At 47.3% G+C, this 17,290-nt stretch overlaps 1 protein-coding gene across 6 annotated transcripts in view; it reads right to left on the bottom strand.

The window, feature by feature from the left end:
* The window catches only part of ARMC9 (armadillo repeat containing 9), a 152,034-nt gene that overhangs the window by 24,038 nt on the left and 110,706 nt on the right, over positions 1–17,290 (bottom strand). For all 6 annotated transcript variants that reach the window (XM_039234578.1, XM_039234576.1, XM_039234575.1 and 3 more), the window contains one exon: positions 9,614–9,718. In XM_039234578.1, the coding sequence (XP_039090509.1) occupies positions 9,614–9,718 (105 nt within the window). The remainder of the gene's footprint in view (positions 1–9,613; positions 9,719–17,290) is intronic.

Below are 17,290 nucleotides of genomic sequence, written 5' to 3' on the forward strand. Positions count from 1 at the left end.
ACAGGTGGGAGTGTGAAGGCGAGCAGGACGGGAGGAAAGAGAAGGTGTGAGCTTTTAGCCTCTGGGGAGGAAATGAAACATAATTAAAAAAATTTTTTTTAATGTTTATTTTTGAGAGAGAGAGAGAGAGGGAGAGAGAGAGAGAGGGAGAGGGAGCGTGAGCTGGGGAGGGGCAGAGAGAGAGAGAGACAGAATCTGAAGTGGGTTCCAAGCTCTGTGCTGTCAGCACAGAGCCTGACGTGGGGCTCGAACTCAAAAACCGTGAGGTCATGACCTGAGCTGCAGTCGGACACTTAACAGACTGAGCCCCCCCTCCTCCCCCTGCCCCAAACCTCCCTTTGCATCTCCTGTGAGAGGCTATCTTAACTGCAATCACTTCAGGCTCCTGACTGCTTTTCCTCAGACTTCCCTTGGGGTCACAGTCACGCTGCCCCATCTAGTAGCCGGGGTCAACTTCACAGGCCGCACTACCTATCAGGGGAGCAGGTCCCTCGGGTCCAATTCTCAAAGGCACCCCAGGAACACTCAGGCTTCTCTTTCCCCCTCCATTATTCCACACAGAACGCCTGGGACTTTTCAAAGAAGGCTCAGAAGGTGAAGTGCTCAGCTACTGGAAAAGGGGAGACGGTGAATATGTGCCTTCTAGCCTCTCCCTCCTCCTCCCCTCCACTCCCCTGTCCTTCTGAGCTCACCCTCCCAACTCCTTCCTAGAGGAGAGAGAACCTATGGCTTACATGTGAGGGTGTTTCAGCCTTCGGAAAACCCTGTCAGCCATACCATCTCCTTTTTTTTTTTTTTTTTTTTTAAGATTTTAAAGTCATCTCTGCAGCCAACACGGGGCCTCAGACGCACAGCCCTGAGATCCAGAGCCGCACCCTCTACGGCTGAGCCAGCCAGGTGCCCCAGCCACACAGGCCTAAGAAGCAGCTTGAGGTGGATGGTATCTGTCTTCTCCGGTGGGTCAGGAAATGGAGTCTGGCCTGTGGGCCAGAACTGTCCGGTCTGTTACTCAAACGCCTGAGGAAAGGTCCTTGGTGAAGAGGGTTAAGTGTGCAGGACCCAGCGTCTCAGAGCAGCTGCTGTGCAGAGGGGCCCGTTTCCTCCTCACCTGACAACATGCTGTGCATGTGGTAGCCCCCAGGCCCCTCTCTGGGCCCCTCAGTTTCAGTGCCGCCCTTTTGGGCTAGAAAGATCTGAAAAGATGAACTAGTCCAACAACTTTCGGATGATACTGAGTTCTGCAGAAGTGCTCCAGTGGCTGCTGGGAGAGGGAATGGAAAGGGTCCCTGGCACCACCTGGTGCGTCCAGAGGACTCAGCCTTCATCTGTGTGACAGATGGAGATTTTATTTGAAAGAAGCTTCTGCTACTAAAAAAATGCAGCTTATTGAGCCATAGTAAAAAAATGCAGTGTATGATTTAGCTGAATGTAATTTATTCAGTAGTAAAAGATGGTCAACACATGTCGATTGAGGTAAAAAATGTTATTTCCCATTTACCAGTTTTCGAGAATTGGTGAATCACATAAGTTGTGACATGTTAATAAAGCAGTATGAATTTTTGTGAGAAAATACCAGTTCTCTCTCTCTCTCTCTCATCTGTCTATCCATCCATCAACCCACCCACCCACGTAGGACATGATATGAAGGCTGAAGCAGACACTGCTGGCTGTCCACCCAATATTCATTCTCTCTTGACCAACGGTGCTCTGATTTTATTAGCACACAAATGTTTCCACTTAAAAATCCTTCCCTTTGGGGTTCCTGGGTTACTTAGTAAGTTGAGTGTCCAACTCTGGCTCAGGTCATGATCTCACGGTTTGTGAGCTTGAGCCGCCCCATGTCAGGCTCTGAGCTGTCAGCACAGCTTCAGATTCTGGAGCCTGCTTCAGATTCTGTGTGCCCCTCCCCCGCTCATTCCCTCTCTCTCTCCCCCCCCGTCAAAAATAAATGAACATTAAAAAATTTTTTTTAATAAAAAAAAGATTCCCTTTTCCAGACTCCCTTGTAGCTAGGGGTCATGTGATCCAGTTCTGACCAGTAAGAATACAGTGAAAGTCACCAGCTGGAAACTTGGGAAAGAGCACTGTAGAAGGAGTAGATTTGGCTGGTTTGCCTGCTGGGCCTTCTTCTTGACTTTATCGTGGGTTTGAGCTGGGAGCTACCTCTGCCATCTCTTGACTGAGAGGCCGCAAGCGTGTGAATGAAGGGCTCATGTGCTGAGGCAGAACTACCATGGAGTGGATGACACTGAAGCTTCAAGGCCCAGAAGAGGCCCTAGCAATGTGTTTTTGTAACATTTGCAAAAGTCGATATTTTAACTGCAAGCACTTAATGCTGCTGTTTCTTCCTACTCTGACTTCCCTTCTGCTGTTTCTTCCTACTATGACTTCCCTGGTCATACTTCCCTTCGCGTCGGTGGCATGGTGCTGGATGGCCAAAGACGATTTGGGATTTAGCTAAGGGGATGCTGAACCTAGATGACATTTAATTCGGGTTTCGTGGAATAGATTCATATGATTCCAGATCGTGGTGCACAGCCAAACCATAGCTAGCTGTCCTGGGGTAGGAATGGCTTCTAGAAATTCCCTGTGCTATCAGAGTATTTATGAATAATCAGTGTGCAAGAAAACTTCCAGCTTCTTTGTGGAAGACACCTGAGGAAGGAGCTCTCAAATAAGCGACAATCCTAAAAATGCATACAGCATTACCAAAAACTAAATATGAGGCCAAAAGATTTTCCAGTCTATCAATAATAAGAAACAAAATTTGTTATAGATATGTTACAGAAGGACTAATTTCCTTTTCTCTCTATAGAAAACATTACAGACTTGTTGTCATATATGTAGAGGCAATAAAAGTCATAAAATAAAAATAAACAAAAAACCCTATAAGGTACCCAAGGCAGCTAATTAATAAAAACATTATTTTTCTGTTTGTAGTATATGTCCATTCTTAACATTTGAATTTTACTGTGATTCATTTTCTCATTCTCATTTAAACTGAGTATTTGCTTCCTAACTAACTTTGTATTCCTTTATTTAAAGAAGGTTTCCCAACCCTGTAAGCCAGAGGTCCTGCAAAATCTGGGTCTTCCCTTAGTGCTGACAGGCAGGTTGTAGAAAGATAAGGAAAGAGCCTTGGGGTCAATGTCCTTCAGTATTATCAGCAGGATGGATAAGGCAAGCTTTTCTACTTTTTGCAGCTGGGCCAGTCCTAACTAATAAAGGAAAGAGAAAGTGTAGAGATAAAGGGAAGAATGACAGAAGGAACAGAGGTTATCTCTGGGTGGGTGGAGTTATTATGGTTGTTTAAGTGGTTTATTTGGACTTTACATTACTCATGTAATAAGCATGTATTTCTTTTTTTTTTAAATGTTTTTAATTTTTTCTTTTTAATGTTTTATTTATTTTTGAGAGAGTGCAAGCAGGGGAGGGAAAGAGAGAGGGACAGAGGATCTGAAGCAGGCTCCGCGCTGCGCAGACAGCAGTGAGCCCGGGGGGGAGCTTGAACTTACGCACTGTGAGATCATGACCTGAGTGGAAGTCAGAATCACAACCAACTGAGCCACCCAGGCACCCCTATTTTTTTTATAGTTAGAAGGAAGAGTACACGGGGCACCTGGCTGGCTCAGTAGCAGTAGAATGTGACTCTGGATCTCGAGGTTGTGGGTTTGGGCCCCATATTTGGTATGGACATTAGTTAAAAATAAATAAAAATAAATAAATAAATAAATAAATAAATAAATAAATAAATAAGCACCTGGGTGGCTCAGTCAGTTGAGCGTCCAACTTCGGCTCAGGTCATGATCTCACGGTTCGTGAGTTTGAGCCCCGCGTCGGGCTCTGGGCTGATAGCTCGGAGCCTGGAGCTGCTTCAGATTCTGTGTCTCCTTCTCTCTCTGCCCCTCCCCTGCTCATGCTCTGTCTTGCTGTCTCTCAAAAATAAATAAATGCTAACAAAAAGTTTTTTTTTTTTAACTTAAAAGAATACAAGAAACAAACTGAATAAGAAACGGAGTTGGAATATTTGGGGGCTTGGGATTTTCTCCCTCACCTGTTTGGCTGTGTTTTCACATGCAAGAATATGGACATTCAGTTCTACCTCACCTCCCAATATGTAGAGGGCACTGAGCCTCCAACTATCAGCCAGGCCAGGCAGGAATAACTGAAACGTGACCAGAAAAAACGGAAACACATTTGGGGAAAAAAAAAAACCCTAAAAGCCAAAATTGCAACCTGAGGCCCTTCCTTCTCTGGTTTTGGTCTTTGCTGAGAGCGCCAGATGCTTCCACAGAGGGTTTGGGAGGGCAGGGGCCTGGAGCCCTGCGCCTCTGAGGGGCTCAGCCCTGCACCCTGGCCAGCTGTGCCTACTGTCCAGGAGGCAAAGTTTCCATGGGCCAGACTCGGGCTTTGGGATCACTGGGGTGGGGTGGGGGGTGGCGGCGGTAGTAAAGATTCAGATTCCCAGGCCCACCTCCATACACACAGTCTTTGGAGGCAGGGCTCACCGGTCCTTCAAGTGATCTCTGGAAAACTAACTGAGCTTGGGTCTTCATTTGACGGAGGGAAGAAAGGGTGGGAAGGAAGTGATCAGCTTTTACAGCAGGCACCTCTCTCCCACACCCCCACCACCAAATGGGTCCATGCGTGAAACTTAGACCAGACAGAAACTGTGGATATGCCAGAGCTGGTGCTCTCTGAATTGTCAGACACAGTGAGCAACTCACTGGAAAATCGACAGCTTCTTCCAGAAGGTGGCACAGCTTAGTGGGAAAATGTCCTGTACCCTTTCTCAGCCTCGGCTCTCCTGTCGAGAAAATGCTACCCTAGCAGGATTTTCCCCGTAGTTTGTTGGGAGGACCAGATTAAATGGAGTCAGATGAGTGAATCGGACTGCACAGGGCTTGGCCTATGACGTGTGCTGAGCTAATTTAAGACGTGCCCATGACTATTGTTAAAGGTAACTAATAATAGGTTTAAACTCTGATATAAAAATAAAAGCTGTGATTCTGTGATACATATCTACACCCCTTTAACCAAGGCGACAAAGCTATTTAGATCAGGGCATTCTTTTCAGGAAGGATTAAATGACTGTTCAGCATAGTATGGTTGATACAAAAAAAAAAAAAAATTCAGAAGTAACCAAGCAAGGAGAAGTTGGCAAATCATCAGTCTTGACCTGCTGACGGTCACGGCCTAAAGAAGAAACGGGGCGTGCTGCTTTCTACCAGAATTACGAGTGAGTGGCGCATTTCACATGACCGCTGCCACGCTCATGCAAGCTTAGGAAGGGACTAGTTCTCTTGTCCCCAACTTTCTGAGCTCTCAGTGGCTGGCAGCCTTGTTTGTGGCCTGTGCAGCACATGGGGCTGTATACTTGCACTTGGGAGGGTCAGGATGGTGGTGGTGGTGGGGTTCTGGAAAGGGCGTGGCTCTGAATACCCAGCAGGGGGTGAGCCCCTGGGTGCTGGCATCCTGGGAGTGGCTTCCTTCCATCCCCCAATATTGGTGGGCTGTCCCTGCTGCACCTCCACCCTCACCCCCACCAGCAGGTTCTAAGTCACTGGTGTGTACCAGAACCGATTCCTGGGATTACGGTAAGGAGGCCCGAGGCAGGTCCCAGACTCTGCCTTTAGGCCACACGGAGGGTCTGGGGCTTGGAGCCTGGGCTCGCTCTGTCCTGCAGGGTGGTATCTGCCACCCTACTTGCCACTCCTTGCCTTATCTGCACCCACCAATAGCACAGTTTCGTCCGCTCTGTGTCTTTTTTCGTAAACTTCTCGAAAGTGACAGCAAGGTCTTAAATGCCTCGGCATTCTGCTATGTGTTAGGCAAATGGCCCTAGTTTAATAAAAACGTTTTGAATACAATATTCTAATACAATGTTTCAAAAGGTCAGTATCTTTCAAGTGATCTTGAAAAACCCACAATCTACCTCATACATCAAAGAGGAGGTATGAATCATGATTTGGGGCAAAGTCCCTAGTGAAACGTCTTCTATTTTTAGCAGGCTCCCTTGCTGGGCACAGGCAGTTTCGAAGATATGAACTCAGAGCCTTGTGGACTAGAGCCAAAGGCACGGCGGGTATGACTACTCTTTGAAATCAGTGGCCCCCACACAGAGGCTGGCGGGCTGGCGGTTTCAAATCGGGTGACTGAGGGCAGCTTAGCAAGCCTGATGGGTGGAGGCAGCAAAACTGAGAGGGTCCAGTAACCCTGGGGGCTGCCCCACGTTCAGTTCTCTAACAAGACTTTATTTTATTTTTTATTTTTTTTAAATGTTTTATTTATTTCTGAGAGAGAGAGAAAGCGTGAGCAGGGGAGGGTCAGACAGAGAGGGAGACACAGAATCTGAAACAGGCTCCAGGCTCTGAGCTGTCAGCACAGAGCCTGACGCGGGGCTCAAACCCACGAACCGTGAGATCATGACCTGAGCCAAGTCGGACGCTTAACCGACTGAGCCACCCAGGCGCCCCCCTAACAAGACTTTAAAACTGCTTCCACGACAAGATCCTACGGTGACCTGGTGTGGTGGGTTGAATGGTGGCCCCAAATAGATACGTCCATGTTCTAACCCCACCAACCCGTGAATGTGACATTTGGAAGAGCAATCTCTGCAGATATAATTAAGTCAGCGATCTCGAGATGAAGGGAGCATCCTAGATTATCCTAGATTCATGACAAGTGTCCCTGTAAGACATGAAAGAGAAAAGGGGAGAAGGCCCAGTGGAGGTCGAGGCAGAGTCTGGAGGGGTGCAGCCACCAGCCAAGAAGCCCGGGAGCCGGGGGAGCAGGAGTCTCTCCCCCACGGCCTTCAGAGTGGGTGGGGCTGTGTGGACCTCTTGATTTTGGGCTTCTGGCCTCCAGAACTGTGAGAGAATAAACTTCTGGTGTTTTAAGTCGTCTGGTTTATGCTAATTTGTCACTCTCGCACTAGGAAGCTAAGACACTTGGTCACTTGGTCTTCACATTTAGGTAACGAATTCTTCCTGTACTTCATTCCTATTACTCATATCTCCACCAAAAGGTAACAAAAACCAAACCTGCAGGGAACTATTCTGCTGGATTCAAATATTTCCTCCTGGTAAAAGGATAGTGCAGATACGCGGAGGAGGTTTCGAGCTGCATGCTGGGGTAAAATGACACCATTTCCAGATGCCATTACCCTGGGTTACTGGGTTACTGGTTGGTCTGAAAGCTCTGCCTCTTTGTGCCCCACTGAGCTGCATGGTTAAGCGGGGAGTCCCAGACGGTCTGTGACTTGGTTTTTGTTGCTGTTGAAAACCTTCACCATTATCAACCCAAGATCACATAAGCACTTCACTGTGGAGAGGCGCTGTAAGTTGCTCAGTACTCGTACTTGGTTTTGGTTCACCAAGCTCTGTGAACGTCCTTGCTGACCATCACATGCCTGCGTGGCTGTGTCTGTGGCAAAAGTCCCAACCCTGCCTTTGCGCCCACCCTCTGAAGATGGCCCACCCACTGGCCTCTTCTCCTCATCTCCTGTCTATGAAGCAGGAGAGTCTTGCTTTTACTTATCTATGTATCTATCTACCTATCTATCATCTATCTATTTAACGTTTTATTTATTTTTGAGAGAGAGAGACAGAGGCAGAGACAGAGTGTGAGCAGGGGAGGGGCAGAGAGAGGAGGCACAGAATCTAAAGCAGTCTCCAAGCTCCAAACTGTCAGCACAGAGGCCAGTGTGGGGCTCGAACCCACAAACCATGAGATCATGACCTGAGCGGAAGTCAGACCCTTAACTGACTGAGCCACCCAGGCGCCCCAGGAGAGTCTTGCTTTTAAAAATGCACATCCTGTCAGACTGAGCCCAGTCCCTCCCTGCCAAAGCCAGTGCTCTTCCAAAGGGGAACAAAGCCTAGTTAGGGCTCCAGACTTCCATCAACAACCCAACTGCCTCATTTCCAACCCTTCCGGAGCACCTACACTTGACTTAAAGTAAACAGAGCCTCCACAGTCAGTTAGATTCATTTGATCCTAGAGACATTCTAAGGGCTGTGACGGGCTATAGGCCTTGACCATGACCCAGAGGCAAGGTGGCGGGGGGTGGGGGTAGGGGGGTGCGGGGCTAAGGGTGGAACCCCAGCCGAGCCTCCTTGGGTCATCTCCCTTCTTTCACTCCTGCCCCCTACAGTCCGTTCTCCATCTTGCAACCCGAATGAAAATAGAAGTTCACCCATTAAAATAAGTCAAACTGAGTCACTCCCCTGCTTCCAGGACTCTCCCAGCTCAGGCTGAGAGAAAATCCCAAACCCTTGCCTACAAACCTCCCACAGTTGGGCCTCTGGTTGTCCTCTGACGTCCCGTCCCACCAGCAGATTCTATACTCCAGCCTGGGGCCCCGGAAATTCCTTGGCAGGTGAGGAAGGGGCAGGTGACCAGGGAGACCAGTACCCAGGGTGAGATGGGAGGGCCAGGATGGGGCAGCGATGGGAAGGCACTTTCTGCTTCTGTCTACTCCTATGAGGCTCATGCCTCCTGCACCCACATTCTCTTCCTTCTCAAGTCACTGTCCCTGCCGGCCAATTGTGGAGAGACTGGCCCCCGGCCTTCTGCTCCAGCCATAACTTGACTGATGGGAGATGTCAGAGTCCATGGGACTGACCCAGTCAAACACCAGCTTCAAAATTCCAGGAGTTCCTTTTAATGCCGATGGCCTTCGCTCCTGTGTGCTCCGCTGTCCGTCCCAGGGCTTCAGAGAGGACGGGCCCCCAGCCCTTGCACCCCTCTTCAGAAACCTCCCACTCCAACATTCCACCTGTTCACTGATGTGCTTTCTGATCAAGGTTTTGTGAGACACCCGTGGGCCCCTGACATTGCTATTCTCTCCAGGCCAATCGGTAGCCTTCTCCTCATTCGTGCCTTTCCCTGTTCAGCTGGTGGGTGGTAACCAGGGGCTCCCAGAGTTGGCTGATCATGAGTCAGCGGGGAGCTCTCTGAGCTCAGATTAGGGCCCCATGTCAGATGTGTGATGCCACAGGCCTCTTAGATGCCTGGACTGACCGCTCGATCCATCCTGAAGCCTTCCCCGCCCCGCCCCCCCGCCTTCTGGTTCCCATGGCACTACATTCTCCTGGTTCTCCCCAAGCCTCTCTGACTGGTCACTTTCTGTCCTCAGGGGCCCCTCTTCTTGCTCCCACTCCTGACATGCTGCTCGGGCCCTCTGTCAGCAGCCCCTCACTCTCTCTCTCTCCAGCCTCTGCTCTGATGGTTTCAGCCATCAGCTGTGTGCTGATGACTTCCAAACCCGCCACAATCTTCCCTTCTATTAGACAAGGCACATGGAAATTAAGCAGCTGGACAGTTGGGTGATGTCTGCTGAGGCGGGCACACCTTTGCATGTTAGGAAGGCTCCTGACACGTGCCCTCCTGTTATATCCTGATCTCTCCTCTGTTCACTGACAGCCTTGTCTGTGACAGGTAGCTGGGGCCACAGTGCAGCTCAGGGACGCTGGGAGCAAACTGGCCAACACGGGACGTTAATAAACACAGGATCGTAACAGACCAAACCACGTGGTCACGTGTCATTGCAAAGGCTAATGCATCAATGGTCCATGTCTACTTCTCCCCCACCGCATTACGTGGTACTCACTCCCAAGTACTCCGTGGTCAGAAGCTTCTCGCCTGAGAGCTCTCCAAGCTGGGGCTGGATCAGCTCGTCTTTGTCCAGATCAGCTTCCATAGTGTCATGGTCCTCCTGTTTCAAAGGACACTTGGGGTCAGTGCTCTGGGTCCCCTGCCGCACATCCCCAGAGGGCTGGTTCCCCAGGGGGACCCCCCCACCATGGAACGAGGTGGCATTTGCCCAACCACAGCAATGGACGGGTTTGCATTTCAAATGGCTTCAGGAGCAGTTTGTCGTCTGCTCATAACCTCTTGGTGAAGATGTAAGGGAAAATACCAGACCCCCCCGTTTAGGAAGCTGGGCACCTAGCAAACACCTCCACGGCTACAGGTGTGAAGAGGTTCAGTAAGACTTAACGGTCTCCCACCATCACAGCTCTCAGCATTTCTCTGTGAGGTCAAGGTACCATACGAACCGCCAGGCCAGTCTGCCAATAACTATTAAGCATCTTCACACGCACAGGCCTTCAGCAATGGGACACGATAGGCTTGTTCTTCTCAACCAGTGTACAGTCAGTAAGTCAGAAGACTCATCAAAAAGAGAAGAGCTGCTTTGCTTTTGGGAAGATGGAGTGGCTATACTTCTCCCTATTCCTCCCACTAAATACAACCTCCAAGCACTGGACGTTATATATATAAGAAACGTAAGAGACCCTGAAAGACAGAGAGAAGGAGGCAGACTGGCTGGGTGCCCGCAGACACAAGGAGTGAAAGGTGCGGAGTTCCGGGCGTTCCTTTGTTCCTTACAGATTCCATGCGTTGAGCTGAAGAAGCCAGCGGCCCAGCAACGTGAGAGGTGAAGACAAAAAGTCCCCCCAAAGCCCACTCCTCTAGCTGAAGGAACAGGAAGGGAGAGCCTAGCATGACATTAGTTTTAGAAAATAACCAAACACCACAGAAAATACAGTGGACCCATCCCAACCACACCTGCAAGGGCCTCTGGGAGCCCAGGCTTCTGCCCTCAATGGGCTGTCATCAGGCACCCCACATCCCCAGCTGGGGTGATATGAGAGAAGAGCCCGTAGGGAAGGGGAATTTCATCCCTGCGGTAATGGGGGTCCTCCATCCCCAGGTGAGAGTGGAGACCATGTGGAGAGCGCGTCTTCCACGTGGGAGTCACGAGACACCCCCTCTCCATGCTCTGATGGTGTCAGAGGAGGCCTGGTGGGGACGCAAGGCTGCCACCACTGCCCACGTTTCTGTGGTGTCAGGGGAGGCTCTGTGGGCAGTGTAATGAGGTGCCCCTTCCTGTTCTGGCTAGAGAGATACTACTAGTAGAGGCTGAGCAGGGATCCAGAATTCCCACCCCTGTCTTGCAGTAACAAGGAGCCTCCTCCCATCTCCCCACCATCCCTGGGTGTCAGCAGAGATTGAGTGTAAATCCTGGACTTCTACTCATACCCAGCAGCAACGAGGAGGAGCTCCCACCCCTGCCAGAGCAGTATCAGAGGCAGCCAGCTAAAACGGGAGGCTTAAATTAGATCAAAAGTCTTATGCTACTCAGAATATCTGGGTTTAAATAAAAAATCACTCATTAAACCAGGAAACAGGAAGCTCTCTCAAACTGAACAAAAAGAGATAATCAATAGATGCCAATATCAAGACAACGGAGATGCTACTAGAATTATCTGACATAGATTTTAAAGCAGTTATCACAAAAATGCTCCAATGAGCAATTACATTCTTGAAACAAACGAAAAATTAGGAAATCTCAACAACATAGAAAAAGAACAAAATAAACTCAAAGCAAGCATGAGGCATGAGGAAGGAAATAATAAAGATAACCGATATCAATGAAAAAGAAGAGAGAATAAAAAGGGAGAAAATGAGTCAAACAAGAAGCTGGTTCTTTGAAAAGATTAATAACATTATCAAATCTCTAGCAAGACCAGCATAGAAAAACAAAGAAGGCACAAATTACCAATGTCAGGAATGAAATGGAGATATTACTACAGATCCTTCAGGTATCAAAGGATAAGAGATCACTAGTAGTAACTCCACACACACAGGATTGACACCATAGATTAAAAACACAGTCACAAGCCTCTCAATATGAAATTTTGATATGATTTTAAGATAACTTCAAAAGTCCTATTACTATTAAGGAGATTGCTTCATAGTTTAAAAGTTTCCCTGAAAGAAATCTTTAGGCCTACATGGTCCTGCTGGAGAATTGTCTCAAACTTTTAAAAAAGTACCACCAATTCTATATGTCTTCAAAACAAGACAGGAAGGAATACTTCTTATTTCATTTTATGAAGGTTTATGTTACCAAAACCAGACGAAGACAGCACCATATAAAGAAAAATACAGACAAATGTCCTTCATGAATAACAATGCAAAAAATCCTTATCAATCAAGTTAAAAGAAAGGTACAAAAATCCTGAGCAAAATCTTAACAAGTAGAATGGAGCAACAGATCAATTATGTTAAAAGAATTATATAGCATGCCCTAGTGGGGCTGGTTCCAGCAGAGCAAATCTGGTTCAATATTTAAAATTTAAACATTGTAATCCATAATATTAAATATAAAAAAATATTAAATTGTAATCATATTAATGGATAAAACAAAAGCATGAAAAAACTCAACAACATGACAAAAATCCTCAGAAAAATAGGAAAAGAGGGGTACTCGATAAAGAGCATATAGCTAACACTACACTTAATGACCAAAGACTGGATGTGTCCCCTTTAAGACTGGGAACAGGGCAAGGATTCCTGCTTCCACCGTTCTTATTCAGTATAGTGCTAGAAGTTCTAGCCAGAGCAATAAGGCAAGAAAGAAAAAAAAAGAGGAAATAAAAAGCATACAGATCAGAGAGGAAGAATTAGAACTGCCTCTATTTGCTCCTCCCCTGATCACTCTCTCTGTCTCAAAATAAACAAATGAACATTAAAAAAGAAAAAGAACTGTCTCTATTTGCAGACACTATGACGGTCTATGTAGAAAATCCCACAGAATGAATCCTTCAAAAATCCTAGACTAGTAAGTGAGTTCAGCAAGGTCACAGGATACAAGATAAATATGCAAAAATCAATTTCTATATACTAGTGATGAACTTAATATTAAGACACCGAAATTGAAGATACAGTATCATTTATAATTCACAAAAAATAAAAATAAAAATTATTAGGTGTAAATCTAGCAAAACATGTATGGGACTTGTAGGCTGAGAACTATCAAATGCTAATGAAAGAAACTGAAGATCTAAATAAATGAAAAGACCTACCTTGTTAATGAATTGGAAGACTCAACACAATTGTCAGTTCTGTCCAAATTGATATATGAATTTAATGTAATTTCTATCAAAATCCCAGAAAGATTGTTCTGCAGATATACAGAAAATTATTCTAAAATTTATGTAGAAAGGGAAAAAGGACTAGAATAGTTAAGAAAATTTTGAAAAATAAGAATAAGTTGGGAAGAATCAGTATGCCCAGTTTCAAGACTTACTATATAGCTACAGGTTTCAAGACTATGTGGTAGTGGCTGAGGGACAGACATACAGATCAACAGAATAGAACAGAGAACCTCAAAACAGATGCACACAAACATGTCCAACCGATTTGTAAAAAATGTTTATATTTTTTATGAGAGTGAGAGGGAGAGAGTGTGTGAACAGGGGAGGGGAAAAGAGAGACAGGGAGACAGAGAATCTCAAGCAGGCTCTGCAGAGCCAGATGCAGGGCTCAAACTCACAAACCATGAGATCATGGCCTGAGTCAAAAATCAAGAGTCAGATGCTTACCTGACTGAGCCACCCAGGTGCCCCTGGCCCCTGCCCAATTGATTGTTGACAAAGGTGCAAAAGCAGTTCAATGGAGGAACAGCTGTCTTTTTAATAAATGGCACTGAAGCAGGTGGCATGTATAGGAAAAAAATGGACTTCAATCGAACTCTCATGCCTTATCTAAAAGTTATTTCAAAATGGATCATGGACTCAAATGTAATACTATCCAACTGTTAGAATAAAAAAAAAAAAAAAAAAAAAAACAGGGGAAAACCTCAAAGATCCATGAGTCAAAGAGTTCTTACACCTGACACCAAAAGCCCATTCTATAAAAGGAAACATTTGATTGATTGGATTTAACTGAAAATGAAAAATCTTTTGCTGCAAGACCCTGTGAAGAGGATAAAAAGCTATAGACTGAAAGATTTAGAACCACATATCTGACAAAGGACTAGTATCTAATTATAGAACATACCAAAAACTCTCAACACTCAACATAAAAAACCCAAACAATCCAGTTAGAAAATGGGCAAAAGGGGGTGCCTGGGTGGCTCAGTAGGTTAAGTGTCTAACTCTTGATTTTGGCTCAGGTCATGATCTCACGGTTTGTGGGTTTGAGCCCTGCTTTGGGCTCTGCACTAAGAGCGCGGAGCCTGCTTGGGATTCTCTCTCCATCGCTCTGCCCCTCCCCTGCTCTCTCTCTTTTTCAAAATAAATAAACTTAAAAAAAACAAAAAAAGAAATGGTGGAGAGGATGCAGAGAAACTGGATCCCTCGCACACTGCTGGTGGGAACACAAAACTGGTCCAGACACTCTGGAAAACAGTCTGGCAGTTTCTTCATAGGCTGAACCTGCAACTACATCCAACCGAGCAATTATATCTTGGGCATTTGTCCCAGAGAAAGGGAAACTTATGGTCACACAAAGCTCTGCACATGAATGTGCATAACAGCTTTCTTGTAATAACTCAAAACAGAGAAGGACAGATGTCCCTCCCTAGGAGAATGGGGAGACGGACTGCGGCACACCCACACCAGGAATTACTTATACACACAAACCTGGATGAATCTCCAGGGAGTTTGTGAAACAAGCCATTCCTCGTGGTTCTAAACCATATGACTCCATCTACATGACATTCTCAAAATGACAAAACTGTGGGACTGGAGAACAGGTTACTGGCCGCCAGGGGTCATGGAGGAAAGGGGGTGGGAGGGAAGGAGGGGTGGCTGTAAAAGGGATCCTGGTGGTCTTGGAGGTCCTCTGGGTCTTGAGGGTATCAGTGGTGAAACCCTGGCTGTGATATTATACTACGGTTTTCCAAGATGCTAGCACTTGCTGGAACTGGTAATGGGAGGCGGACCTGCAATGTCCTAAAGAAAGAACGTGTCGACGAAGGAGGCTGGGTGGTGATGGAAGCGAGAAAGGGGAGGATGCGGCCCTGAGGAAGCTGGCAGTCCGAGAGCTGGTCCAGCCTTGGGGCGTAGGGATGCCCCGGGTCTGGTGACGACGGTCCCTGAGATCATCGAATCAACCCTTCCCCCGATTCCTTGCCTACTCAACAACCTGCAGTTCGGCTCCTCTAAACTTGCCAGCAAGGAGAAAGAGCATGCTATTCTATTCTGCAAGCATGTGCACCTGGTCCTTATTCTCCAACCAATTTCTGGTCATTCTGGGTGCCCCGGTCTTTTGTGAATTTGATTGATCTGAGTCAGTTTTCAAGGGATCTGAAGGCTCACCCTCCTGCGAGGGCTGCCTCCAGGCAGGGCTGTTGTTGGGGACAGGCCATCTCTCTAAGTTCCGTTTGGCACACAGATGGACAGTGCCATCTGCCATCACTAGATAATGTCACCTAGGGCAGGCTGTCTTAAGAAAAGGGGTTTAGACTATTCTAGGTGGTCCCCGAAGACACAGAGCCTTCTCTATCAGTCAGCACTGTCTTACTCGTGGCCTGGGCAGTTGATCACTCCCCCGCCCTCCGCCAGCTCACACACGACAGCATCTATGTGATGCCCTCGTATGGCAGCACCATTGAGGAATCCAACTTGCATTTATGTCCATTCCATTTTACATCTTAAGCTCTCACGGAGAATGTCTGGATTACTTTTACTCACCCATTTTTGTCTGTTGTGGACCCTAAGCCTGAGAGAAGTGACCAGGCCACCATGACAGGAGGCCAGGAATCTAGACTTTAAGCTGGGGCAGCCTCTTTCTGCCCAGATCTTTTGGACTCGGCCATGTGAGGCCCTGCAGAGAAGCCCGTTTCTGAGGAGGCTGGGGCTGGATCACCTGGGTCTTCTGAGGCCCAAGTGTCCCCACGCCTGGCTGAGATGGAGTCCCACAGGGCAGAGAGCGAAAGGCAGGGGCGCAGCAGCTTTCTGGAGCCCTGGGTCTCAGCCCTCTCCTTCCTGTCCCGTCTAATCGCAAACAGAGAATGCGCTCCTGTCTTCCCCAGAACACCAGCTTCTCGGGCAATCTCAGCCTCAGTCCGGACTCCTTCTCCACAGGTGGGGCGCCTACCTCCTCCTCCCGCTGCCTTGCCTGGGTCGGCACCTCAGCCCAGTGCTAGTGTACCCGCTATCCTGAAATTCCACTCGGGGTCCTTAAAGGTAATGCTACCTGCGAGGCCCTGCCTGAGGTCAGCTCTGGGACAGTGAGGTGAGAGTCACAGTGCCGCCGTGGCTTAGAGCTTGGTCTACTAAGATGCCAACATCTTAGCGATCGACTAGTGTGTACATTATAGGATTATTTTAGGAAAATGGCTGTTCTCTGTGAAAAAAGCAGCAGGCTCTGTGGTCAGGGTTGAGTGACAAGGGAGGTCTGGGCAGCGGAGTAGTATTTCATCCCGTTTCCAGGGACCAAAGCCTTGCAGGCACTGGCTGGAAATGGGCATATGAATCACAGTTTCACGGAGGTACAGGTGATCCACCAGTTCCCTGCAGGGGTGGAATGTGAAACGTTAGGAAACAACACAAACGTCCACATTCCATTTCGATGAAAGGATTAGTGGTCGGGGCTAACCTCAGCCAGTGCAAGCAAGGGTGTTTCTTTTCCCTGGACAGCAAGTACCTGTGTAAGATACTCCCTTGCCAACCAACCTATACACACACACACACACACACACACACACACACACACAAACGAGCACATACACTCTCAACACAAGTTAAACTTGCTAGTAAGAGAGTCACTGAAATATTTATTCAGTTTTCTTTTTTTAGTTAAAACAAGTTGAAGCTGTTTTTGCTGTTGTTGTTTAATTACAACTACTTAAAATTTTTTTTTAATGTTTTATTTATTTTTGAGAGAGAGAGAGAGCGTGAGCAGGGGAGGGTGAGAGAGAGAGGGAGACACAGAATCTGAAACAGGCTCCAGGCTCTGAGCTGGCTGTCAGCACAAAGCCCGATGTGGGGCTTGAACCCACGAACCGCGAGATCATGACCTGAGCTGAAGTCAGATGCATAACTGACTGAGCCACCCAGGTGCCCCAATTACAACTATTTATAGTAAAATTCATTAATAATTGATAGCCCCCCCAACCTCTAGAAACATAGGGCAATTCCTACATTTGGTCTCTAATATATAAAACAACTCAATGGAAGTTAAATTGAACTGCAGTGTAATATGTGAGTACGGGGCCAGAGAAAGAAACTGGGCTCCGCGGCTGGCCTGGAGAATTTGTTTCCTCTGGCGGCATGTGGAAGAGACACGCCAAGAATATTAGGTTAATGTAAAATGCACAAAGGCAGGAAGATGGACATGGCAATCATTGCTAAGTTGATAGTTCTTGGTGAAGAAAGCGTTGTACTGAGGCTGTGAATTCGGAAAGACATGATTCTCGTCAGTGTGTCTCAGTTTCTCCATCTGTCGGGTGAGACCATCTTCTGGCCTCCTTGAAAATCACAACTTAATGGGG

This window comes from Hyaena hyaena, unplaced genomic scaffold, assembly GCF_003009895.1.
Source record: "Hyaena hyaena isolate Hyena2069 unplaced genomic scaffold, ASM300989v1 scaffold_86, whole genome shotgun sequence".
NCBI classification, from domain to species: Eukaryota; Metazoa; Chordata; class Mammalia; order Carnivora; family Hyaenidae; genus Hyaena; species Hyaena hyaena.